This window comes from Bufo bufo, chromosome 3 (assembly GCF_905171765.1).
Source record: "Bufo bufo chromosome 3, aBufBuf1.1, whole genome shotgun sequence".
Lineage (NCBI taxonomy): Eukaryota > Metazoa > Chordata > Amphibia > Anura > Bufonidae > Bufo > Bufo bufo.
The window spans coordinates 685,101,083-685,128,972 of NC_053391.1; the positions used below are offsets into that span (position 1 = coordinate 685,101,083).

General features: G+C 46.5%; 1 protein-coding gene across 5 annotated transcripts in view; it reads right to left on the reverse strand.

Moving 5' to 3' along the window:
- FCHSD2 (FCH and double SH3 domains 2) overlaps positions 1-27,890 on the reverse strand; it is a 114,900-nt gene that overhangs the window by 85,362 nt on the left and 1,648 nt on the right. For all 5 annotated transcript variants that reach the window (XM_040426481.1, XM_040426478.1, XM_040426479.1 and 2 more), the window contains exon 2: positions 14,904-15,001. In XM_040426481.1, coding sequence (XP_040282415.1) covers positions 14,904-15,001 — 98 coding nt within the window. The remainder of the gene's footprint in view (positions 1-14,903; positions 15,002-27,890) is intronic.

The following is a 27,890-nucleotide window of genomic DNA, read 5'->3' on the forward strand; positions in this document are numbered from 1 at the left end:
AATATGAAAACATCGTGGACACTGGTCATTGGTAGAACCCTGATGGACCATGGATGATCGCCACACATGCTGGTTAGGTATAGGAGTTAGGCATATAGTTTTTGCACCAAGGTCCTCCAAGCTCCCCCTCAACCCCCACCAGTGCACCTTTCCATACCACTAATTTGGTAAAAGCAAGACTAACATAACGAATAGATACAATTTATTTATTTATATATATATATATATATATATATATATATATATATATATATAAATAAATAAATAAATTGTATATATATATATATATATATATATATATATATATATATATATATATATATATATAAAAAATATATGAGGGTTGTGAGCGAGTCATCCCGCTAGAAGCTCCTCTTCGGGGGCGAGGTGTGTACATCCGCCACCTGCACCCCCCTCACCCATATGATACACAAATATAGCGCCCGGAAGGTAAAGGTCACACACTGCTATTTACCGGCCACCGCCTCTGTTTACACACGGCACCAATTCCCATCACAGGTTCTTCACGTCTGCAGTCACTGTTCACACCCAGAAGTAAGGACTGTTCCTATTGCATCCAGATTGATACGTTTTATCTGCATCGATACATTGTAGCGTTCTGAACAGGACAGAGATTTGTGCTGCCTGAGGATTGACTAGACTGGATAGAATTGTAACAAACCCTCAGCTCTGAGGTTTTTCAGTCTTTGGTATTCTGGGTGTTTAATATGGATGCCGTACGGTCGGGATAGGTCATCCATATCTGACCTGTGGGGGTCCGACTTCCTACACCTCCACGGCAGTCCAGCGGGCGCTGCAGCCTCCAGACAACAAACCAAAAACAGCGCTGTACGTTTTAAAGTGGCGGTGCTTGGTATTACATCCCAGGCTCATTCGCTTGAGTGGAGTGGACCACGCAACCAACGAAAGTGACATCGCTGACCTCGGAAGAGGTGGCGGCACTAGGTGCAGCACCGCAGACTCTTCAAACGGCTAATCGGTGGGGGTGCTGGGTGTTGGACCCCCACCAATCAGATACGGATGACCTATCCGGGTGATAGGTCATCAATATTCTACTCCGCCAAAACCCCTTTTAAAACAAGAACGGTCAGACTCCTAGACTGCAAGCAGAGATATTGAAGAGTGAGGAGAACGTCTTATTACACAATGATTAAAGTTTCGTAAATTAAAGGGGCTCTCTCATAAGGACAGCCCCATCCCTATGACCTATTAGGGCACAAATATATCATACAGCGAGGGGAGGACCCCCTTTATAAGCCAGAACGAGAGCAGTTGTGTAGAAGCCGCCGCCATTCTGGAGGACCTGGTCGTCCAGTCATCTGCAGGGGAAGGACCTGGCTGGTCGTAACCTCCCCTGGTAAGTGTTTGCCCAGAGCGGCGCCCCCGGGGCGATCAATGTGGTGGCTGCACTGCGCCATAGCAGTCGTCTCTGCCACGGAAAACCCTTTGCTGGATAAATAAAATAAAAAAGTGCAACTTCTTAATATACTTTGCGCTTTAAATTCTCACCATATCCAAGATGTCTGCTTGCTGTCAGTGAGTGACAACACTATGGTTTGCGTTCACAGCCTGTAAGAATGCACAGAGACGGCCCTGCTCTCCGCTGAGAAGAGGATACAATTATATCCACTCCAGACTGATACATTGTAACAAACAAGCAGAGAGATTTGTGCAGCAGCAGCTCACGGAGCATTGTCCGCACTGGATACATCTGTATTCTGACAGCAGGACCATCCATGCGCAGGTTTACTGCCTCTGAATGGAAACAGGTTCTCATACACTGACAGCAAACGAACAAACAGAATGCTGAGGGTTCGTTCCAATTCTATCCAGTCGGCAAAACAAATCTCTCTCTCTTTCCTGTTGAGATACTTTGCTACAATGTATCAGTGCAGGTATCAGACTGGATACAATTGTAATAAACCTTCAGCTGTGAGAAGTGAACATAAAAGTCTAGGTTTTTATGAACAGCGCTACCGGTAATTGACTTGTAATAACGCTTCTGTCCTCACTAACCTGAGTTACACATTTCATGAGCAGCCGCCACGCGTTTCGCATTAAGTTCCACAATGGCGGATGGTTTCCTAAAAATTTCTAGCTCCTTCCCCATCATTCGACAAAGGATAAGGCGAGGACTCTTAATGGACTACTCATGCCTTTACTAAGTGCTTCCTATCTGCACAGCCCATGACAGAACCCGAAACGCGCTGGTCTCCCACGTACAGTGCTGGGGGCTGAAAACTTAAGATCAGTTCTACCTGATGGAAACTGGTTCCGTTGTTTAGAGCCACAATCAGACCTGATATGTACAGTGGACACGGGGAAGAGGGGCCCCAGAGCAAGTGCAAATGGTGCCCCCTCCTGGTGGTGGTACAGATCACCATTGGGTACTTGTTGATTGTTCAATACGCATCCATGTTGTTCCTTAATTTTTTTTCGGACACTCTCAGAAGACAATTGCCAGATTATAGTTTTATAGTCAGTTGATCCTGGCAAGCTAACATAGTAAGAATAAAATGCTAGCACTGCAGTGTAAACTGACACACACAGTCAGAAGAAGAGATGCATGCAGAGTCTTTGGAATGCTGATAAAACCTGTCACACCTGCAGTTGACCAACATGATGGCTCAACAGGAAACAAAAGGATTTCACGCAAGAGAAAAAGACACATAAGAAATAAACGAGCAGCGAAAAACATCCGCAACGTCAGGTCACAAGGTGCAGGCTGACAGCACGATCCCAGATTCCAGTGTCAGCAAATCAACAGCTGATCGGAAGCATGTGCATCGACCTGGAGCGCGGCGCTGTGCAGAGCGGAACCATGGGCAGAGAGATGGCGGAATACCACTGAATATGCAGAATTATGAGGGGAAGGAAGACACAGCGGTACACAGGACCAGGGCGGGAGAGAGCAGAGGGGCTTCCCATTAACAGAACGTATTATCCACAAGAGAGGGGATGAAAGTATAAACGCTGGGGGTCCAAGCACCACCCAACACCCAACACCACTCCCCGACAGAGGACTCAGATCCCGACTGAGCGTACATTCATTACCTAGTATGTGGAGCTCTGATGTAAACAACACAGGAGATAATTAACGAGGAGCAGTATTATAGTAGTTATATTCTTGTACATAGAAGCAGTATTATAGTAGTTATATTCCTGTACATAGGAGCAGTATTATAGTAGTTATATTCCTGTACATAGGAGCAGTATTATAGTAGTTATATTCTTGTACATAGGAGCAGTATTATAGTAGTTATATTCCTGTACATAGGAGCAGTATTATAGTAGTTATATTCCTGTACATAGGAGCAGTATTATAGTAGTTATATTCTTGTACATAGGAGCAGTATTATAGTAGTTATATTCTTGTACATAGGAGGCAGTATTATAGTAGTTATATTCCTGTACATAGGAGCAGTATTATAGTAGTTATATTCTTGTACATGGGAGCAGTATTATAGTAGTTATATTCTTGTACATGGGAGCAGTATTATAGTAGTTATATTCTTGTACATAGGAGCAGTATTATAGTAGTTATATTCTTGTACATAGGAGGCAGTATTATAATAGTTCTATTCTTGTACATAGGAGCAGTATTATAGCAGTGATATTCTTGTACATAGGAGCAGTATTATAGCAGTTATATTCTTGTACATAGGAGGCAGTATTATAGTAGTTATATTCTTGTACATAGGAGGCAGTATTATAGTAGTTATATTCCTGTACATAGGAGGCAGTATTATAGTAGTTATATTCCTGTACATAGGAGGCAGTATTATAGTAGTTATATTCTTGTACATAGGAGGCAGTATTATAGTAGTTATATTCCTGTACATAGGAGGCAGTATTATAGTAGTTATATTCCTGTACATAGGAGGCAGTATTATAGTAGTTATATTCTTGTACATAGGAGGCAGTATTATAGTAGTTATATTCTTGTACATAGGAGCAGTATTATAGTAGTTATAGTCTTGTACATAGGAGCAGTATTATAGTAGTTATATTCTTGTACATAGGAGCAGTATTATAGTAGTTATATTCTTGTACATAGGTGCAGTATTATAGTAGTTATAGTCTTGTACATAGGAGCAGTATAATAGTAGTTATATTCTTGTACATAGGAGCAGTATTATAGTAGTTATATTCTTGTACATAGGAGGCAGTATTATAGTAGTTATATTCTTGTACATAGGTGCAGTATTATAGTAGTTATAGTCTTGTACATAGGAGCAGTATAATAGTAGTTATATTCTTGTACATAGGAGCAGTATTATAGTAGTTATATTCTTGTACATAGGAGGCAGTATTATAGTAGTTATATTCTTGTACATGGGAGCAGTATTATAGTAGTTATATTCTTGTACATAGGAGCAGTATTATAGTAGTTATATTCTTGTACATGGGAGCAGTATTATAGTAGTTATATTCTTGTACATAGGAGGCAGTATTATAGTAGTTATATTCTTGTACATAGGAGCAGTATTATAGTAGTTATATTCTTGTACATAGGAGCAGTATTATAGTAGTTATATTCTTGTACATAGGAGCAGTATTATAGTAGTTATATTCTTGTACATAGGAGCAGTATTATAGTAGTTATATTCTTGTACATAGGAGCAGTATTATAGTAGTTATATTCTTGTACATAGGAGGCAGTATTATAGTAGTTATATTCTTGTACATAGGAGCAGTATTATAGTAGTTATATTCTTGTACATAGGAGCAGTATTATAGTAGTTATAGTCTTGTACATAGGAGCAGTATTATAGTAGTTATATTCTTGTACATAGGAGCAGTATTATAGTAGTTATAGTCTTGTACACAGGAGGCAGTATTATAGTAGTTATAGTCTTGTACATAGGAGCAGTATTATAGTAGTTATATTCTTGTACATAGGTGCAGTATTATAGTAGTTATAGTCTTGTACATAGGAGCAGTATTATAGTAGTTATATTCTTGTACATAGGAGGCAGTATTATAGTAGTTATATTCTTGTACGTAGGAGCAGTATTATAGTAGTTATATTCTTGTACATAGGAGGCAGTATTATAGTAGTTATATTCCTGTATATAGGAGCAGTATTATAGTAGTTATATTCTTGTACATAGGAGCAGTATTATAGTAGTTATATTCTTGTACATAGGAGCAGTATTATAGTAGTTATATTCCTGTACATAGGAGCAGTATTATAGTAGTTATATTCCTGTACATAGGAGCAGTATTATAGTAGTTATATTCTTGTACATACGAGCAGTATTATAGCAGTTATATTCTTGTACATAGGAGCAGTATTATAGCAGTTATATTCTTGTACATAGGAGCAGTATTATAGCAGTTATATTCTTGTACATAGGAGCAGTATTATAGTAGTTCTATTCTTGTACATAGGAGCAGTATTATAGTAGTTATATTCCTGTACATAGGAGCAGTATTATAGCAGTTATATTCTTGTACATAGGAGCAGTATTATAGCAGTTATATTCTTGTACATAGGAGCAGTATTATAGCAGTTATATTCTTGTACATAGGAGCAGTATTATAGTAGTTATATTCTTGTACATAGGAGCAGTATTATAGTAGTTATATTCTTGTACATAGGAGCAGTATTATAGTAGATATATTCTTGTACATAGGAGCAGTATTATAGTAGATATATTCTTGTACATAGGAGCAGTATTATAGTAGTTATATTCTTGTACATAGGAGGCAGTATTATAGTAGTTATATTCTTGTACATAGGAGGCAGTATTATAGTAGTTATATTCTTGTACATAGAAGCAGTATTATAGTAGTTATATTCTTGTACATAGGAGCAGTATTATAGCAGTTATATTCTTGTACATAGGAGCAGTATTATAGCAGTTATATTCTTGTACGTAGGAGCAGTATTATAGTAGTTATATTCTTGTACATAGGAGCAGTATTATAGTAGTTATATTCTTGTACATAGGAGCAGTATTATAGTAGTTATATTCTTGTACATAGGAGCAGTATTATAGTAGTTATATTATTGTACATAGGAGCAGTATTATAGTAGTTCTATTCTTGTACATATGAGCAGTATTATAGTAGTTATATTCCTGTACATATGAGCAGTATTATAGTAGTTATATTCCTGTACATAGGAGCAGTATTATAGTAGTTCTATTCTTGTACATAGGAGCAGTATTATAGTAGTTATATTCCTGTACATATGAGCAGTATTATAGTAGTTATATTATTGTACATAGGAGGCAGTATTATAGTAGTTATATTCTTGTACATAGGAGCAGTATTATAGTAGTTATATAGAACATAACATCCAGTGTTGTATCTAATGGAAACCTGTTAATTTTCTTTCTACCATCAAACCATAATAAATGTGACTTGTTCCTAGAAATGTGCAGTAATTTTCATTTCTAACCTTTAAATACAGTTTCTGAGAATCCTGACAGATCTCGGCTGTGTCAGCGTCACGTGTCTTATTTTATGACCTGTGAAGAAATCCTCTAAGACCCTTCCTTTAGGGTTTGCACAGTTCACCATTTTACATCCTAAAACAAAAATTGGGGAGAATGCAGCTTCTCGAGGTACCAGGACCTATTTTAGGGGGTGTCAATCTGAGCAGTTGTCCAATTTCACCCATTTTCTGGGAGACAGACGGCAAGGATAGGACCCCCGGAGCAATAGGAATTAGGAGCAGACACGTGTTAGTTACGTAGAGAATGGCGGATATGATAGTATTATTTCAATACTGAAGAAATATGTACATGCAGGGCCTTAAAAGGCAGCTCCAACCCCCCTTTCCCCTCAAGCAGGGGGCCCCCCCTTCATCTCTGCAGGCCCCTAAGTATTTGCATGGTGGTAAAGTCTGCCGCCGACCAGGAGCCCAGGTGAGAGCCTGGTTTTATTGTTATGGAGAGCTGCTTGCTGAGGGCATATTACTGGGCAACTAGAGAGCAATGCTTACATAGGCGCTCATTAAATCTAATGTAAAATATATGGAAATTGCGCGGGGCCCTCTCAGTGCAGGCTCTTGAGGACATTAATTTGCTACAAAATTGCATTCACAGAGGGCACTTTGCCCGCATCCAGCTGGCAGAGCCATGATCTGGTACTAGTCCTGCAGGAAGGCATGATATCAAGACCAGAGATCCTGGCCTCCATCCGAATGACATCCTCAAAGCCCTGCAAATATCTATGGGAATAACCACGACCTCCCATGGGAACCACCGTCCTGGTTACAAGCCTTGAGAATGTGACGGAAATATCATTGACCTCAGTCGACGAGGGTCAACGTGTCCTCAGAACCAAGACGGATTGACATTACAGGATCGGTGCCTCCCTCCCCAATCCCCTCCACCCATGAAAACTAGCTGACCAGGACCAAACTATCATGTGTATCGGCCGGGAGTCACCTTTTCCCAAAAATTGCTGATTACACCTCTGTAGCCTCCTGATAATTATTTAATTCTGAAGGTTCAATTTGGTTAAGTCCCACACACTATTATTATAGGGCTTGTGGGTGGTGAAATTTAAAAGGGACTGTAATTCTTGCTCCAGTAATGACACTATGGTGAATAGAGAGAAGGACCTGATGCAATGCACATCATCAAAACTTCAAAAAGTGGACCACGTTTTGACAAAGTGCAGGGAGGAATTGGTGCCGCTCAACATTCTCTGTCCATTTTGGAAATCAATGGTTCCCACAAGGCGTAGAAGTTGAGAAATAGTAGTATGAAGCAGACATCAAGCACAATGGCATACGTACCATAAGGGCAGAGGAACTGGCTTCTATCGGCCCCTAGAAAGAGATGGAGGGAGTTCAGCGGGGTATGAACATTCGCTCTCCTCCATAAGGAGGAAATCTGCAGGGCTTCCCTGTGTCCTAGACCCTGCTTTCCCATAGTTGTTGAGGAAGATGTCCAAGAGGGAACATCAGCGTGATTTTGCCATTGGGCCACAGGGGACAATGGTCAAAGCTCAGGAGCAACATGCAGGTTGCCCTCTTGTCCCAAAATGATGGGTATGATAGCTGGAACAAGCCTTAGACGGAAGCTCCAAAATCAGGAGGGGCATCGTGAACATCTGCAGGGGTTTCTCATGCCACCTGCTAGGGTCAACTCACCCATAGGTCAAAATGCCCATCTGAGTATTGGAGGTGGCTTGAGTAGGGGACAGCAATTTGGCTTTTTTTAGGGCTGTCGGAGACATAATTTAGCGAGCAGGAGCCTCTGAACCTCGATGGGACATTCTTCTCATGTGGGAGGGAGGCCCTTCAGCTGCTAGGGCCCAGGGGCGACTGCTACCATTGAACCCCCTATAGCTCCTCCACTTGGAGCTCCATCACATAAAGCCCAGGATATGGGGGGGGGGGGGGGGGCAGTGAAGAATGGTGATAATGGTTGCGTGTACCACAGTGGTCTATCACATGGACATTGTATGCACACTCGGAGCAGTAAATACTTCACATTCCTGCTCTGGATTTCTGCCCGGCCTCTCGTGTTTGCTTTACATCCTTTTCGAGGTCTGAGAGCCAAGTCAACATCCAAACTCCAACCAAAGAGCAATAACGGATCTGGCAGCTGCAAGTCCTAAGTCCGATATTCTCGAGTCTCTGATAGCCTGTAACGCAGCCACGCGGTCTGTGAAAAATGTTAGGATGTGTCAACCCCGTACACCTCGGCATGGGATGTTATGCTATATGTGACCTAGCCACGATACCCCTGACCACCCACTACGCCATTTCAGGCACCAGGACCAATATCAGGGCTGCTAATGATTGCAGGACGTTATTATGGAAAATCCTGGAAAAATGATAAAAGCAGTAATTCTATTCAGATTTCTGGAATGCGAAACATGCATCAAACCAAAGATCGTATGATCCTATTTATACACGGGGCAAAAAGAGCGCCCGTTCCTTCTTTCCAATGTAGTACAAAGTGAGAATGTGCTTCATAATGTTGAGACCCAACAAAAGACACCACCCCCAGGCTCCGCCGCCCCTCAACCAAACATCCAGGCGCCGCCGCCCCTCAACCAGACATCCAGGCGCCTCCGCCCCTCAACCAGACATCCAGGCGCCTCCGCCCCTCAACCAGACATCCAGGCGCCTCCGCCCCTCAACCAGACATCCAGGCGCCTCCGCCCCTCAACCAGACATCCAGGCGCCTCCGCCCCTCAACCAGACATCCAGGCGCCTCCGCCCCTCAACCAGACATCCAGGCGCCTCCGCCCCTCAACCAGACATCCAGGCGCCTCCGCCCCTCAACCAGACATCCAGGCGCCTCCGCCCCTCAACCAGACATCCAGGCGCCTCCGCCCCTCAACCAGACATCCAGGCGCCTCCGCCCCTCAACCAGACATCCAGGCGCCTCCGCCCCTCAACCAGACATCCAGGCGCCTCCGCCCCTCAACCAGACATCCAGGCGCCGCCGCCCCTCAACCAGACATCCAGGCGCCGCCGCCCCTCAACCAGACATCCAGGCGCCGCCGCCCCTCAACCAGACATCCAGGCGCCGCCGCCCCTCAACCAGACATCCAGGCGCCGCCGCCCCTCAACCAGACATCCAGGCGCCGCCGCCCCTCAACCAGACATCCAGGCGCCGCCGCCCCTCAACCAGACATCCAGGCGCCTCCGCCCCTCAACCAGACATCCAGGCGCCTCCGCCCCTCAACCAGACATCCAGGCGCCTCCGCCCCTCAACCAGACATCCAGGCGCCTCCGCCCCTCAACCAGACATCCAGGCGCCTCCGCCCCTCAACCAGACATCCAGGCGCCTCCGCCCCTCAACCAGACATCCAGGCGCCTCCGCCCCTCAACCAGACATCCAGGCGCCTCCGCCCCTCAACCAGACATCCAGGCGCCTCCGCCCCTCAACCAGACATCCAGGCGCCTCCGCCCCTCAACCAGACATCCAGGCGCCTCCGCCCCTCAACCAGACATCCAGGCGCCTCCGCCCCTCAACCAGACATCCAGGCGCCAACGCCCCTCAACCAGACATCCAGGCGCCTCCGCCCCTCAACCAGACATCCAGGCGCCTCCGCCCCTCAACCAGACATCCAGGCGCCTCCGCCCCTCAACCAGACATCCAGGCGCCTCCGCCCCTCAACCAGACATCCAGGCGCCTCCGCCCCTCAACCAGACATCCAGGCGCCGCCGCCCCTCAACCAGACATCCAGGCGCCGCCGCCCCTCAACCAGACATCCAGGCGCCGCCGCCCCTCAACCAGACATCCAGGCGCCTCCGCCCCTCAACCAGACATCCAGGCGCCTCCGCCCCTCAACCAGACATCCAGGCGCCTCCGCCCCTCAACCAGACATCCAGGCGCCTCCGCCCCTCAACCAGACATCCAGGCGCCTCCGCCCCTCAACCAGACATCCAGGCGCCTCCGCCCCTCAACCAGACATCCAGGCGCCTCCGCCCCTCAACCAGACATCCAGGCGCCTCCGCCCCTCAACCAGACATCCAGGCGCCTCCGCCCCTCAACCAGACATCCAGGCGCCTCCGCCCATCAACCAGACATCCAGGCGCCTCCGCCCCTCAACCAGACATCCAGGCGCCTCCGCCCCTCAACCAGACATCCAGGCGCCTCCGCCCCTCAACCAGACATCCAGGCGCCTCCGCCCCTCAACCAGACATCCAGGCGCCTCCGCCCCTCAACCAGACATCCAGGCGCCTCCGCCCCTCAACCAGACATCCAGGCGCCTCCGCCCCTCAACCAGACATCCAGGCGCCTCCGCCCCTCAACCAGACATCCAGGCGCCTCCGTCCCTCAACCAGACATCCAAGCTCCTCCGTCCCTCAACCAGACATCCAGGCTCCTCCGTCCCTCAACCAGACATCCAAGCTCCTCCGTCCCTCAACCAGACATCCAAGCTCCTCCGTCCCTCAACCAGACATCCAAGCTCCTCCGTCCCTCAACCAGACATCCAAGCTCCTCCGTCCCTCAACCAGACATCCAAGCTCCTCCGTCCCTCAACCAGACATCCAAGCTCCTCCGTCCCTCAACCAGACATCCAAGCTCCTCCGTCCCTCAACCAGACATCCAAGCTCCTCCGTCCCTCAACCAGACATCCAAGCTCCTCCGTCCCTCAACCAGACATCCAAGCTCCTCCGTCCCTCAACCAGACATCCAAGCTCCTCCGTCCCTCAACCAGACATCCAAGCTCCTCCGTCCCTCAACCAGACATCCAAGCTCCTCCGTCCCTCAACCAGACATCCAAGCTCCTCCGTCCCTCAACCAGACATCCAAGCTCCTTCGTCAATCAAACCAACATTCTGCCCCCCCCCCCCCCAAACTTTCAGGCCCTTTAAGCAGCACCTTATCTCTCATGGGCTCAATATATTGGCATGTTTCAATCAAACACCCTTAATCCTCCAACATCTTTCAAAGAGGGAAGAGTTGGAAAATCTGTGGGTTCATCTGATGGTCCTCGTTGGCTACAAATATCTTTGAGAATTAAATCAGCAGCAAACCCTCAAATCCCTATTACTTAGGCCTCATTCACACATACGTGGATTTTCACGGACCATTGGTTGCTATGACACCGTGCGCTTCGTGCCGGCGCTGCTGTGCAGTAATACACTCGTATGATCGCCGCGGGTTCGTGCACTCGGCAGGACGGGTTTTCACGGACTGTGGTCTGTGAAAGTCCACGTATGTGTGAATGAGGCCTTATCCATGACAACTGGCACCATGTCGGCAGCAACAGCACTGCTATATGGATCCTGAATGGGTGGAGTATTTGGGCACATAGGGAAAATAAAAGGATGGACCCCCCTATATTGGCCAAAGCCATTGCTCTCTCTCTATCTGGAAGACCGCTTAGGCTACTTTCACACTTGCGTTCGGAGCGGATCCGTCTGGTGTCTGCACAGACGGATCCGCTCCTATAATGCAAACGCTTGCATTCGTTCAGAACGGATCCGTCTGCATAACTGTTTTTTTCAGATCTGATTTTTCACTTCGTGAAAACTCATATCCGACAGTATATTCTAACACAGAGGCGTTCCCATGGTGATGGGGACGCTTCAAGTTAGAATATACTAAAAGAACTGTGTACATGACTGCCCCCTGCTGCCTGGCAGCACCCGATCTCTTACAGGGGGCTGTGATACGCACAATTAACCCCTCAGGTGCCGCGGGCCCCCCCTCCCTCCCTCCCTTGTATTTAACTCATTGGTGGCCAGTGCGGCCCCCCCTCCCTCCCCTGTATTTAACTCATTGGTGGCCAGTGCGGGCCCCCCCTCCCTCCCTCCCTCCCTCGTATTTAACTCATTGGTGGCCAGTGCGGCCCCCCCTCCCTCCCTCCCCTGTATTTAACTCATTGGTGGCCAGTGCGACCGGCCCCTCTCCCTCCCCCCTTCCTAATTAAAATGACCGACCCCCCATCATTGGTGGCAGCGGAGAGTTCCGATCGGAGTCCCAGTTTACCAAACGGTGCATTCTGAGCGGATCCGCATCCACTCAGAATGCATTGGGGCTGTACGGATCCGTTCGGGGCCGCTTGTGAGAGCCTTCAAACGGAGCTCACAAGCAGAACCCCGAACGCAAGTGTGAAAGTAGCCTTACATAGTCATCTATTGGAAACAATTTTTCTGGAATGTTCCTCTGTAATAGCAGATCATGGGTCCCACGTGGAATGACCCCAACCTTTGGTCTGCTGGATAACCAAACACATGAGAAGGGATGGTCCAAAGTGGACAGCTATCTCATGCTGTTGACCTCTGCAGCCTCCAGCTGCGGTCAGCCTGATCCATGATCTGGGTGATGTTCCCACACCCTTTCCAGAAATGCAACCTTACGATCCTCTCAAAGTCCACTCTTTTGTAATGTTAGGAATTTCTCTTTTTATGAACTCCTACTGACCACAATCAAGTCAGGAATGTATTTCTTCATCCTCTAACAAAAAAGAAAGAAAAAAAGAAAAAAAATCTATCAATTTCATCCTGAGCCTCCTGGTTCATGAATACAACGACTCATCTAGGTTAAAGACCCTGCACTGCTAACATGACAAACTTCCTCACCCGTCCCTTTTCCAAATAAGCGTCCATCTTCAGTGTAGACTAGTCATTGTAATGAAGAACGAGGCAGCTCAGGATGAACAGAATAGTTAATTGTGATTTAAGTAATTGATTAATAAGGAAATAATGACATTATGGTCTGAGTGCGTCATAAAGCGTCCTTATTATGGAATCTGCATTTTTTCCGGTTCATTATTAACGCGTGGTTTTCGGCTCATTACTTTGCTGAAGGAACAATAATTTAAGATAAGGAGGATAATGCATCAGATAAGCTTTAATACCAACTATAAAACCTGAGTCTCCGTATCACAGTATCATCTCCCCAAAGGTAAACATGCATCTGTCCTTGAAGTCACACAGGCAACAGTCCACCTTGAAAAATTGTGATCCCACGATGAGTTACATCCTGTATTATACTCCAGAGCTGCACTCACTATTCTGCTGGTGCAGTCACTGTGTACATACATTACTTATCCTGTACTGATCCTGAGTTACATCCTGTATTATACTCCAGAGCTGCACTCACTATTCTGCTGGTGCAGTCACTGTGTACATACATTACTTATCCTGTACTGATCCTGAGTTACATCCTGTATTATACTCCAGAGCTGCACTCACTATTCTGCTGGTGCAGTCACTGTGTACATACATTACATTACTTATCCTGTACTGATCCTGAGTTACATCCTGTATTATACTCCAGAGCTGCACTCACTATTCTGCTGGTGCAGTCACTGTATACATACATTACTTATCCTGTACTGATCCTGAGTTACATCCTGTATTATACTCCAGAGCTGCACTCACTATTCTGCTGGTGCAGTCACTGTGTACATACATTACTTATCCTGTACTGATCCTGAGTTACATCCTGTATTATACTCCAGAGCTGCACTCACTATTCTGCTGGTGCAGTCACTGTGTACATACATTACTTATCCTGTACTGATCCTGAGTTACATCCTGTATTATACTCCAGAGCTGTGCTCACAGTTCTGCTGGATTTGCAATTGTATATTCTTAAAAGGACCTCTATCTCTTCTGTCAGTTTTGGTAAAAAAAAATTGCAATTCCTATTAAATAACAATGCTGTAACATATTTTATTAGGATGTCCACTGTGTTGTTCCCCTGTTACAATAATTTACAACTAGGTGTGATCATTCCCTTCTCAATAGGGGCATGTCTGTACATAATATCACACCGTGATCACTGATTGGACAGTCTAATACATTTCCAGTAGGAATAACAGAGGAACAGGGGATATAGCCCAGTACTGAATAATTGCTTGGCTTCCCCAAGTCCCAAAACCCCTTCCACATGACCCCACTCCATGCACACCTTCGACTGCAATAAAAAATGACCGGACTGAAGAATCATCTTATACTGAACATATCACAAGAAGATCCAGCTGCATGTTTATCATTGAATTAAAAAAATGGCAGCTCTACTCCAGAACAGCGCCACACCTGTCCATGGGTCGAGGCTGGTACTGCAGTACAGCTCCATTGAAGTGAATGTGGCCGAGTTGTCATACCACACATGACCTGTAAACAGGTGTGGCGCTGTTTCTAGCTGAAATCCCCTAAAAAAATTAATAAAAAAAAATACAACAAAACAAAATAACAAAAATTTTTTTAAACTATGACGATTCCAATAGAGCCCGGAATAAAAGGCAATATCGCTTTAACACTGCGCCTGCTGCACATTTTCCAGCTGTGCGACAGCTCTGCGAGCCGCGGACAGGAAGGACGAAAGGAAATTCCACTGACAGTTCCTGGAGTTTGCTTAAAACCAACTGTTCTTCCAAAATAAAGAGGAGGAGGCCGAGCAAGCGGGAGAGGAATCCAGCGGGACGGAAAAACGGCTTACCTCATATCTTCGAGGAGATCACATTCTGCCTGATGCTTGGCTTGCAGCTTCGTCATCTGTTCGGCCTGAATGTTCTTCAGCTCTTGTGTAACCTTCACCTAAAATTGTAGAGAAGAAGAAATTACGAAAATGTCCCAGAAGAAGAGGAGTAAATACAATGTATCCTCTGTGCGCAGCGCAGCGCTCTGCTTTATGGCAGGCGTTAATAGTCCTTGTGGGACCAAATGACCACAATAGCCTAATACAGTCCCAGGAAAGAGGGGTGATAACCTGGCTATCTAGTCTCCAACAGTATAACTGCTGTCCGTCAGTCATTATAAGGCCATACAGTTGTATCAATCTGCCTATCTAGTCTCCAACAGTATAACTGCGCTGTCCGTCAGTCATTATAAGGCCATACTCTGATAATATTCAGTCCATAGCTGTATTAACCTGCCTATCTAGTCTTCTGCAGCACAAGAGAGGTAGTCAGTGCCAATAGAGCGAGTCAGTCATTATAACCTTACATTGCAAGGATAATGGGAGGAACATCCTAATAATATTCAGTCCATGGCTGTATTAACCTGCCTATCTAGTCTTCTGCAGCGTAATAGAGGTAGTCAGAGTTAATAAAGTCAGTCATTCATATAGCCTTACATCGCATTGCTACTGGAACGAACATAAAAAGGATATTACTGTACATGTATACCAACCTGCCTATCTAGTCTCCTGCAGTACAATATAAGGTGTTCCGAGTCAAAGGACCATTCAGACATTACAATTCCATAGTATAGCGATAGTGGCAAACAACACTGTGCATATTCAGATCACAGTTGGACCTACCTGCCTATCTAGGCTACGGTTTAACCATGGTATGCAGTCATTATAGAGCATCAACCTCCCTATCTGGTCTCAATCAGTACAACATAGCCATTCAGAGCGAGTCCACCATTATAAACCCACACTCTACTAATCAGGATCAGTCCAGAGTTGTAATAACCTGCCTATCTAGTCTCCTACAGTACAATATATAGTGTTCGGACATTACAATTCCACAGTTCATGGGCAGTGAGAAACCACACTATGTATATTCCGTTCATAGTTGTATCAACCTGCCTATCTAGTCTCCTGCAGTATGTGAGAAGTATTCGGAGCAGAAAACCCAGGTCAGTCATTAGAACATCGAAGCGTATTGATGAACACACATTACTATGAATATTCAGTCCACAGTTGTATCAACCTGCCTATCTAGTCTCCATCAGAACAACAAAGGCATTTAGAGCTCTTCAATCATTATAAACCCATACTCTCCTAATCAGGATGGTCATGCCATGGTAACTATTCAGTCCAGAGTTGTATCAACCTGCCTATCTAGTCTCCTGCAGTACGATAGAGATATTGAGAGGTATTATTGAGCACACTCTGGGATGACTACCCTGATAATATGCCATCCACTGTTACGTCTTGCCTATCCATTCTCCAGCAGTATTGTCAGCATTCAGAGACTTGTGTCTTGGGATTTATTTTTTATTTTTTTTGCACAAGGGAAGTTTAGTTTAAGTGAAATGAGCCCTAAATCCACTTCTAATCCCAGTAATCTGCCACATCAAGGACACGGCCGGGCTACTCCCGACTTCACAGGGGAGCGAAACGTCATTGATGTACCTCACCCAAGCAGATGTCGGGGCAAGCAGGTGGATCAAAGGGCAAGGAGGACACACGTGTGCTCAGGGAAAGTCTTTAAGACAACTTTAATTACCAAGAAAAATCTACCGCACTTGGGTTTTTATTAATGTCACCACTATACGGCATTACTGGTATTGCTGACCCCTACGTGTAATGTTGGGGGTATCTCCAAGTAATCATTGGTATAACGGTTCCTTCCGTTATAGACACCCTATGGAAATTTTCCTGCTATAGATACAAAGAGGATTAGAATTTTTTTCTACTCCAATCACATGCAAAGCTGAACCTGTACATTAGGAAATGATGGGACCAATGCTCACCTCTAGCGCCCTGAACTACATTGCAACAGTGTGACTGCCATCTAAGCTCCCATAGTGCACCACAGGGAACTAGTACAATTGTGAATGCTGCTTTGGGTGTGAGTGGAGTCTACGATAGATAAAAATGTAGGTATTAAAAGCTAAATTGCAGCAGTCAAAACACTAATTGGGACCTGGAGCCTAAGGCCTCTTTCACACGGGTGTCGTGTGTGAGCGCCGGATAGGATGCGGGTGCGTCGCTGGAAAAATCGTGCGATTTTGCCTGCGAATTGGGCGACTATTGTATGCGATTGCGTTGCGTTCTTCATTTTTTTTTTGGTGATGGACCATGTGATGAGCACAGTGACGTCAAAGGTCCTTTTCTTTCAGGTCCTCAAAGAATAAGAAAGAAGAGAAGCCGGGCTGCGCGAACAAGTGGATGAGGCGAGTTACATTTTTTTTTAACCCCTCCATCCCTAATTTACTTGGCATTCTGTATCAAGAACGCTATTTTCCCTTATAACCATGTTATAAGGGAAAATAACAAAGATCGGGTCCCCATCCAAATTGTCACCTAGCAACCATGCGTTAAAAAAAAAAAGAAGAAAAATCGCAACGCACAAGTGATGTGTGAAAATCACCGCTCACGTGCACAGCCCCATAGAAATGAATGGGTCCGGATTCAGTGCGGGTGCAATGCGTTCACCTCACGCATTGCACCCCCGCGGAATTATCGCCCGTGTGAAAGGGGCCTAACTCTGCAGCTGTCACCAGAACTCCAGCTAGGATAGCAGGAAGCAGACTCTAGTCACACCCAAAGCTGCATTTAGAATTCTAAAGACTTCATTGAAGTGTATAATCTCGCCTGCAGCTACAGACATCATCCATCCTCCACGTCACCTGCGCAGAGGTGAAGGAAACGTGCCCGTCACACACAAAACCAGCCGAGCAGGTGGGAAATGGAAAGCAAAATGAATCATCCCCAGAAACGAAACTCCGCTGCGGCCGCCGTTATCTGGATCTCTCACTGCGGGTTATAAATCTGGGAGGAGATCTAACGGCAAAATAAACCAGCGCTAAAACATGAAAGAGAAGGTGAACATAATCACCACAACGATCAGTATGACTGACACTGCAGCTGGCGGATGTTATAATAACACCGATACGTTATCACCATATTACAGCACAAATGAGCATTATGCAGAGCACAAGTCGCATGGTGTAATTTATCTGTCATGTACTTTCAAATTGCAACCTACCTTAGTCACAGCAAAAGCTGCATTCAGATTCTGGCTGGCACTTGAAATTAGTCAATACTGTGCTAACGCTCTCATTTTGAATATCACTCTTTGAACAGAAGGGCCACCCTGAAAAGACAGTGATCACTAGGAGTGCCTGCGATCAGCTGGCAGCAAGTGCTCAATACCTCTGCAGTGACACCACAGGAGAGACGAGGTATTACATGTAACCCATTGAAATCAATGGACTGTCTGAATGCGATGGGTCCTCCAGAGAGACGAGATGCACTTTCTTGCCACTTTTCACAGAAATGGGGGTCACCCCATTTTTATATAATTTTTTTAAACCACAAAACCCCTTGATAGCTACCTGTGAAGGGCACTACATCCCGTACGATGCGCCACGGCTGAGCGTACTCTGCAAAGACAATGAAACAGCCCAGGAGCAATGAGGAGGAGATGAGGAGGTGACGGCATAGAAAGGGTCCAAGTTCTTCATTAAAGAAAAATTCAAAACAAAAGTGGGAGTGGAGTATCACATGACTGACCAAATCAGACTACACAGGGTTAATTGGTAGTCTGTAACCATGCAGGCACATAGGCCTGCATAAGAGCTGTATACACAAAACGGGAGGGGATTATCAAATCAAAACGATTTACAAATTTACTTCATTGCAAGCAGTGACTCCACCAGCAGAATAGTGAGCGCAGCTCTGGAGTATAATACAGGATGTAACCAAGGATCAGTACAGGATAAGTAATGTAATGTATGTACACAGTGACTGCACCAGTAGAATAGTGAGTGCAGCTCTGGAGTATAATACAGGATGTAGCTCAGGATCAGTACAGGATAAGTAATGTAATGTATGTACACAGTGACTGCACCAGTAGAATAGTGAGTGCAGCTCTGGAGTATAATACAGGATGTAACTCAGGATCAGTACAGGAGAAGTAATGTATGTACACAGTGACTGCACCAGCAGAATAGTGAGTGCAGCTCTGAAGTATAATACAGGATGTAACTCAGGATCAGTACAGGATAAGTAATGTAATGTATGTACACAGTGACTCCACCAGCAGAACAGTGAGTGCAGCTCTGGAGTATAATACAGGATGTAACTCAGGATCAATACAGAATAAGTAATGTATGTACACAGTGACTGCACCAGCAGAATAGTGAGTGCAGCTCTGGAGTATAATACAGGATGTAACTCAGGATAAGTAATGTATGTACACAGTGACTGCACCAGCAGAATAGTGAGTGCAGCTCTGGAGTATAATACAGGATGTAACTCAGGATCAGTACAGGATAAGTAATGTAATGTACACAGTGACTGCACCAGCAGAATAGTGAGTGCAGCTCTGGAGTATAATACAGGAGTAACTCAGGATCAGTACAGGATAAGTAATGTAATGTATGTACACAGTGACTGCACCAGCAGAATAGTGAGTGCAGCTCTGGAGTATAATACAGGATGTAACTCAGGATCAGTACAGGATAAGTAATGTAATGTACACAGTGACTGCACCAGCAGAATAGTGAGTGCAGCTCTGGAGTATAATACAGGAGTAACTCAGGATCAGTACAGGATAAGTAATGTAATGTATGTGCACAGTGACTGCACCAGCAGAATAGTGAGTGCTGCTCTGGAGTATAATACAGGATGTAACTCAGGATCAGTACAGGATAAGTAATGTATGTACACAGTGACTGCACCAGCAGAATAGTGAGTGCAGCTCTGGGGTACATACAGTAAGTATTTCATCAGGGTAAGACCAGATTGCTGACACCCAGCACCATACAGTCCTCACTGGCACCAGTTCTACGTCTTCTAATCTCCGTGGTTTACCACTACCCGTCCCATTGGTCTATGACACAACAGATTACTGCCAAGAACATGATAATGATAGAGAATCACCTCCCTGGCTGCATTATGACTCCTGGGCTCTCGAGGTCTGTAAGAACTTCGGGGCCCCACACAATTTCAACCATGTATAGTCCATGTGGATGATGTGTTCAACCAATTCTGTGGACAGAAATGCAACCAATGCATCCCCCAACTGCAAGCAATTCTTTTAAAGAGGATTTCCCATAAAATAAAATAAAAATCCATCTGTCCTTGAGTTGTCCTCTATCAAGCGGTTAAAATAATATTTCCTGCTATTAAAAAAAAACAAAACAACACCACCACGATGTCTAGGAAAGCTGTAAAAAAGGCCAAAAGCAGTGTGTGAACCTACCCTAATGTGGCCTGCGGCTGGCAGGGCATGCTGGGAGCTGTAGTCTTGAAAACATCCACCACGACTGCTAGAAAAGTAAATCAGAGAATTGCTCATAATGCAGTTCCCTAATGTACATTACCCACCGGCAGGAACCTACCTGCCCACCACTGACCACCTCGCCCGCTGCAGCCATCCTCCTCCAAGACACCAGCAACGCTACGATCTCCAGACTATGAGGAGAGAACTTCCAAAAACTGGAGGGGCTCTGCTGTCACCTCCTCGGTTAAGTCCCCCCCCCCCCCCAAACCCTCAGTATTTGGAGAAGTAACAAATAAAACAATCCGGACAATTCATTCTTTTGTCGACAAGACAAAAAAAATTCCCAAAAACCTACACCGAGGACGACGTCTTGTAACGAGTTCCCCAAAATGATAAAGACTATTCATAACTCACAGGAGAAGTCCCAGTCCGAACTCACAGAGATACGAGGGGTACTACTACAGAGCCCCTGATGAGAGGAGCCGAGACCACCGCCCCAGGTGGCAATGAGGTCTGGGGCTTCCTCCACCAGCAAACTCTTACTCCCCCCCCCCCTCTCTGCATCATTGGGTGGCATCCCGTGTGATCTAGGGCTGTAAGAGGGCTCATAACATTCAGTGCAGAGAAGGGGTTAAAGATGAAACGTTTTGGAGGTCTAATGCAGTGCAAGAGTTGAAAAATGTCCCTGCTTACGGTTTCTGATGAGGGTTAACTACCTAAACTAAAAGCTGACACGACATCAGTGATCAGCCAATCAGCGAGCAGCTCAGATGCACAGCTATGACATCATCAGCTGTCAACCAATGACAGGGTTGCTGAGACACAGGTCATTATTACATCATCAGCATTCAACCAATCAGAGAGTAGCTCAATCAAAGAGTCTCTGTGATTGGATGCCCAGGATGATGCGTTGTCCGTGTCATCCGCAATACCGCTGGAGACTATAAACAGGTGTATGGGCAAGAGAAGAAGAAGGAGTGGTGGCCCTTTACTGTCTTTGGGCCCCAGCGCACATGGGTGAGCTACGCCAGTTATATACGTCTGACCCCGATTTATTATCTGTGAAATATGTATCAATCCACTACCAAACCGGCCTTCATATTTTAGATTCTGTCTTATATCCATTACTTTTTTTATTTCATTTTATTAGCCCATAATAAGAAGAAAGCGAAGAACGGGGACGAAACGGAGAAACGTCGTCCGAAGATGCATCGAAAATTAAAATGACAAAAAAATGAAAATAAAAAATGTGAATTAAATAAACAGAAGTAACAATGTAACTAAATATAAATAAAGGAAACATAAATAATAAATAATAACTAGTGCCCAATTCCTCTCCTGGGACCCTGTGGTCTTTCCTCCCGATCAATGGGCACATAAACCTTAGATATGAGACGAGGGCACAATAAACATGGCGTCCACAGGATGTAGCAGAGTTTATTGTGTCAATCAATGTGATTTCCTATGGTGCGGGAAGCAGATAGTTAAATAAACACACCCAGCTCTGCTACATCTGCATGCTCACTAGGTAGTAGGTGAGCGCTCCTTTGCAGCGCGGTGTAACCAGGGACACAGGATTTCCAGAAATAGCTCCTCTCGCCATGTGCAGGCAAGCACAGGTAGAGCGAGATCTGGTCACGTGAAACATTCGTGGAAAACTAGACGGCTCAACCATGACAAACACCTTACAGCGGGGCTGACAGGTCACGACACTCCACCCTGCAGGGCCCAATGTACAGTATCCAGTCCTGACAGACCTGTGCAGAGCGTTGGTTACAGGTAAAACGTATCAGTCAATTTAACCATTGTGACAACCCCTCAGCTGTGAGAAGTATTAGGTCTGCCCAGGTTTTCAGCCTCCGGAAATGGAAGATTCCCATTGACTGACAGCAAGCAGAGATCTTGAAAATGTCCAACATGTGACCACCAAAATGCCCAAAAGAAAACGCAGCAGCTAAATTCATGGCCTGAACCCATCTGTCATGGCGCGCCTCGCTCCCAGGCCTCAGAATGCATCAGGTACGTCCTCGCCTGGAGCGCTGCTCCGCAGGTAATGACTACTTAGATTCCCACGCCCATTCATTATCATCACCACTGTAATCCACAAGACACGCTGCTAGAGCATACCTGAGCCGGAGAGCTGCGGACGAGAAACGAGGCGATACGTTTAAACCCGTAGGCTCCAGACAACCGCAATAACATGCATGTGTTACCTCTGCTTGCTGTCAGTGAACAGGAAGAATCTTATTTACATTGAGAGGCCGCGAGCCCCAACATGACTTAATGCTTCTCATAGCTGAGGGCTTGTTACAGTTGCATCCAGTCGAGACAGCCCAGTATGACAGTAGTGAAGAGGCCCTGGGATTGCATTATCAAGACCCATGCTTGCTGTCAGTGAACAGGAACAATCTAGTTCACATCCAGAGGCTGGAGGCCCCACCATAACCTAATGCTTCTCACAGCTGAGGGGTTGTTACAACTGCACACGGCCTAGACCAGTGACCTGTAGCTCTCTAGCTTTTGCAAAATGACATTTCCAATCATGCTCTGATGGACATGATGGGAGTTGTAGTTTTGCAACAGCTGGCAAGCCACAGGTTGGGCAACACTGGTCTAGACTGTATGGCAGCAGTAAGGAGGTCCTGGAGCTGCATGATCAAGATCTTTGCTTGCTGTCAGTGAACAGGATAATGCTTATTAACATTCAGAGACTGAAAACCCCATTGTGACCTGATACTTCTCATAGCTTAGGGTTTGTTACGATTGTGTCCAATCTGGACAGTTTCGTATGACCGTATAAAAGGGCTGCATTATCAAAACCCCTGCTAGCTGTCTGTGAATTGGAACATTCTTGCAACTGCAAATCCCATCATGACGTGAGCTGAGGGTCTGTTACAGTTGTCTAGATGATCCTATATGACAGTGCTCTCAGGTGCTCGCCCTGCAGCTCCCGGCTGCTTCCCATGTCCACTGCACCATACTCAGGTAGGTACCCGGGCAGCAGGGTCTCCATGGAGCCATGTGGCACATTGTGAATGTTGAATCAGTGACAGTCCAATTTCTTGACCCCCAGATGGGGTCCGATTCATACGGATGCTCTGGCAGATACACACCCAGACTCCAGACAGACACACTGTAACAAATGATCAGCAGCAGAGAGATTGGCTGATGCATCTACCTCACAGGCTGAATACAATAAACCTTGAGAAATATTAGGTCTGCCCCAGGTTTTCTGCCTTAGGCCTCCTGCACACGAACATGTGCGTTCCGTGGTCGTGCTGCAGGCCGCAATGCACGAATACCGTCCGTGGGGCAGCCGCAGCGGATCGCGAACCCATTAACTTTAATGGGTCCACAATCCGACATGTTCTATCTTTTTGCAGAACGGAAGTACTGGACAAAACCCCACGTAGTGCTTCCGTTCCGCACCATTCCGCATCTCCGGATTTGCAGACCCATTGAAGTGAATGGGTCCGCATCCGTGATGCGGAATGCACACGGAACGGTGCCCATATATTGCGGTTGCGCATTTTTTAACAGCTCCATAGAACTGAATGCGTCCGGATCCTATCTGCAAAAAAAGAAACGGAACGGACGCGGAAACAAAATACGTTCGTGCGCATGTAGCCTTAGGATGTAAGTAAGAATGATTTCATTCAATGACAGCACGCAGAGATCTTGTAATCAGTGAGGAATTGAAGCACAAAGTCTATCAGAAAGTTGCAGAACTTCTCATTATGCAGCGATTAAACTTTGTTTATGTTACACTGCAGTTTCCTCACACAGACCTTTGACAGACACTACTCTGCTTCACCAAAACAGGCTCAGCTCTGCTTTGTCTGTGGTGTGCCGTCTACAGGCAGCTATAGCAACGCAATTATCCCGGTCACCTGCAGAGGAGGACGTCCCTGCACACTCAGCACAAAGCGGTCACATCCCCTGCAGGGCCTGACTGCGGCTGATAGCAATGCAGAGCGTTACAGCGAGGAGGACACCGCTACATAGACCATTCCAGACCGCTACAATGTATCACAGCCCAGGCCTGGCATCATTAACCTCTACACGCCACTGATGGGGAGTTATCATCCAGGCGAATGACCAATCGTTTCCTCTCATGTATATGGGCAGCCTGACATTGGGAGTCATTTACCAACATTTTTGGTCTCAGGACCACTTCTTGTGACCTTTTAAATGCCCGTGAGACTCCAATAGTTTTTACTCTAGGTGCATGGACTGCCGGAGGTGGTGAACCCTCAGACGTCCAATTGTTCCAATAGCCTTCTGGCTTTGCCCAGGTGATCTTCAGCAAAGTGCAGACGAGCAGCAATGTTCTTTTTGGAGAGCAGCGTCTTTCTCCTTGCAATCCTGCCATGCACCACATTGCTGCTCAGCCGTTGATGAATTAGACTCGGCGCATTGTTATTAGTCTGACCTCTGCTGGTTGTTTTTCAGTTAGGTTTATATTCACCAAGACTGACCTAATGTATCTGCGCATGAAAAAAAAAAAAAAAAAAAGACGCATCTCTGCAGAGAAAAGTTTCATGTCTCCTGGAAAGTGTGACTTTTATTGCAATAAAAAAAATAAGTCGTTTTTCACCACTGAAAACAGATGAAGAAAAGTTCATCAGCCCGGAGTGGAGTAAAAATGTGTCTTTTTGCGACAAATTCAGGCAAAAAAAAAAAAAAAAAGGTGCATAAATAGAGCAGAAAAAAGTTGCAAAAGTTGGAAAACTTCAAATTTAGTCTTAAAAAAAAAAAAAACAAGGTGCAAAAGCCCCCAAGACAGGCGCAATTTCAGTAGTAATTGACACAAAAAAACAAAACAACTATCTAAGGCCTCTTGCACATGAACGTTGTGTGCCTGTGGCCGTATTGCGGGCCACATACGGCGGGTCCGCAATACGCGAGCACCAGCCCGTGTGCAATCCACATCACGGATGTGGACCCATTAATTTGAATAGTTCCGCAATCACGGAGATCGGAACCCCACGGAAGCAGTACGGAGTGCTTCCGTGGTATTTCTGTCTACGCCTGCGCACCGCAATAAAATAGAACTTCGGTGCGGTCGGATCACGGACCCATTCAAGTCGAATGGGTCTCTATCCGTCCCGGCCGCCGCACGGAGGTTGCCCGTGCATTCGAATTGCGGTCCCCAATGCACGGAACGGATGCACAACCTTCATGTGCAAGAGGCCTAAAACAGGTGCCAACACAATAGTCAATGTGCCCCACTGTGTTTTTCGGCATTCTCCCCACTAAGGAGTGGCGGGGCAACAGCACTGGCAGATTCCCTAACATTTACACCCGATCCCAAGCGTAAATGTTAGTGAAAAACTATTTCACTCAGGGAGGGGAGTAGTTTTCCAACTCTAGACACATGGGGGGGGGGGGAGATTGATCAAAAGTGGTGTTTAGTAGAACTGGCTTAGTTGCCCATAGAAACCAATCAGATTCCACCTTTCATTTTCCAAAGCAGCTGTGAAACATGAAAGGCGGAATCTGATTGGCTGCTAGAGGCAACTAAACCTGTTTTCCTTTACACCAGTTTTAATAAATCTTCCCCGGTTTTATAACCTTTTCCAGCCACATGAGCAGCAACAACTCTTCTTCTGAGGTCCTCATAAATCTCCATTGTTTGTGTCAAGATACGCTTCCACAAACATAAGCCTCGTTCACACGTCAGTGTCCATGCTCAAATCCGCGAGCAGGCGGTCAGTGATGCATCCGTGAAGCTGTCCGTGAAGGATCCGTGTTGGGTCCACGTCGCATCCGTGTTTCACTGACACTGAACAGCTGAAAAATAATTTTCTAAGAATCTCTTAATGATCCGTGAAACGCGGATGCAACACGGACAAGATAGAGCATGCATCCATGCTAAAAAACACGAATCCACGGACCGCGCTAAAACAATGATGTGCGAATACACACATTAAAATGAATGGGGATGCGGAGAACACGCACAGCACACGTCCGTGAAACACTGAGGTGTGATTGGGGAGCCACTACATGATACCACTGGCGGCCGCTTATCTCCTATGAAAGACAAGGGTCAGGCATGTTGATATCCCATCTAGCGGATCTTTCTTTCCCCTGACGAACAGCCTGGGCACCCCCATACATAAAAGGGTGACCACGCCACCTAGGTTGTAATCTAATGTGAATGGGCACAGTACGGCTGCTATAGCGCCCCAATACTACCATACAGTACCACCGCCCAATCAGAATTCTGTTCAGCCGCCACTTCATGGGTTTGGGTGCCATGTGTAGAATCCTGGGTGCACACTCCGGTTGCCCAGGCCTTCAGTGCCGAGGGGCGACGCACCATGTGGGGACACACCCCTTCAGTCTGCAGGGTCGTTACAATGTATCCAACGTCATATACTACGTATCCATACCCTCTGAGGTCATAAGGGATCCGTTTCTGCCATGGAGGAAGATTAATTAGGCAAGAAGCGATTATGTAACACCTACCCTCAGCCTGGCAGGTAGGGCGGCCACCTACCCTCAGCCTGGCAGGTAGGGCGGCCACCTACCCTCAGCCTGGCAGGTAGGGCGGCCACCTACCCTCAGCCTGGCAGGTAGGGCGGCCACCTACCCTCAGCCTGGCAGGTAGGGCGGCCACCTACCCTCAGCCTGGCAGGTAGGGCGGCCACCTACCCTCAGCCTGGCAGGTAGGGCGGCCACCTACCCTCAGCCTGGCAGGTAGGGCGGCCACCTGACATGAACACAAATTTAGGTGCGATAATCTGCATTCATGTGACAGATGCGATGGAAACTGCTGCAAACCTGCAGCTCAGGTAGTCACAATGTATCACATTTATGCAACGCCAAGCATTTCAGGTCCGTAAAATGTATCATCCAGGAGCTTCCAAGAGTTCAGGTTGCTACAATGTATCACTGATCCAGTCCGTTACTGCATCCCGGGTGGAAGCTGCTGTGGACTGTAATCCCCTTGTATCTAGTTTGCAGATCACAGAGAGATTTATGGAGATAGCATCAGTGTATCCGACAGTGTATCCGAGGAGGAGGAAGTAGTCAGGAAATGCTGCAAATTCTAATCCCTGAATGTCAAGTGCAGATGAGCCGACATCAAAGTGGAATCTGCAGCAACTGCTCCACACATCATCCAGGTGTCTATATCCTGCAGGTCACAGATCAGTGCAGGCTGGTACAGACAGCAGCGGCGGCCGCCTACCCTCGGCCCCGTGCAGACAGCGGCAGCAGCCTACCCTCGGCCCCGTGCAGACAGCGGCAGCAGCCTACCCTCGGCCCCGTGCAGACAGCGGCAGCAGCCTACCCTCGGCCCCGTGCAGACAGCGGCAGCAGCCTACCCTCGGCCCCGTGCAGACAGCGGCAGCAGCCTACCCTCGGCCCCGTGCAGACAGCGGCAGCAGCCTACCCTCGGCCCCGTGCAGACAGCGGCAGCAGCCTACCCTCGGCCCCGTGCAGACAGCGGCAGCAGCCTACCCTCGGCCCCGTGCAGACAGCGGCAGCAGCCTACCCTCGGCCCCGTGCAGACAGCG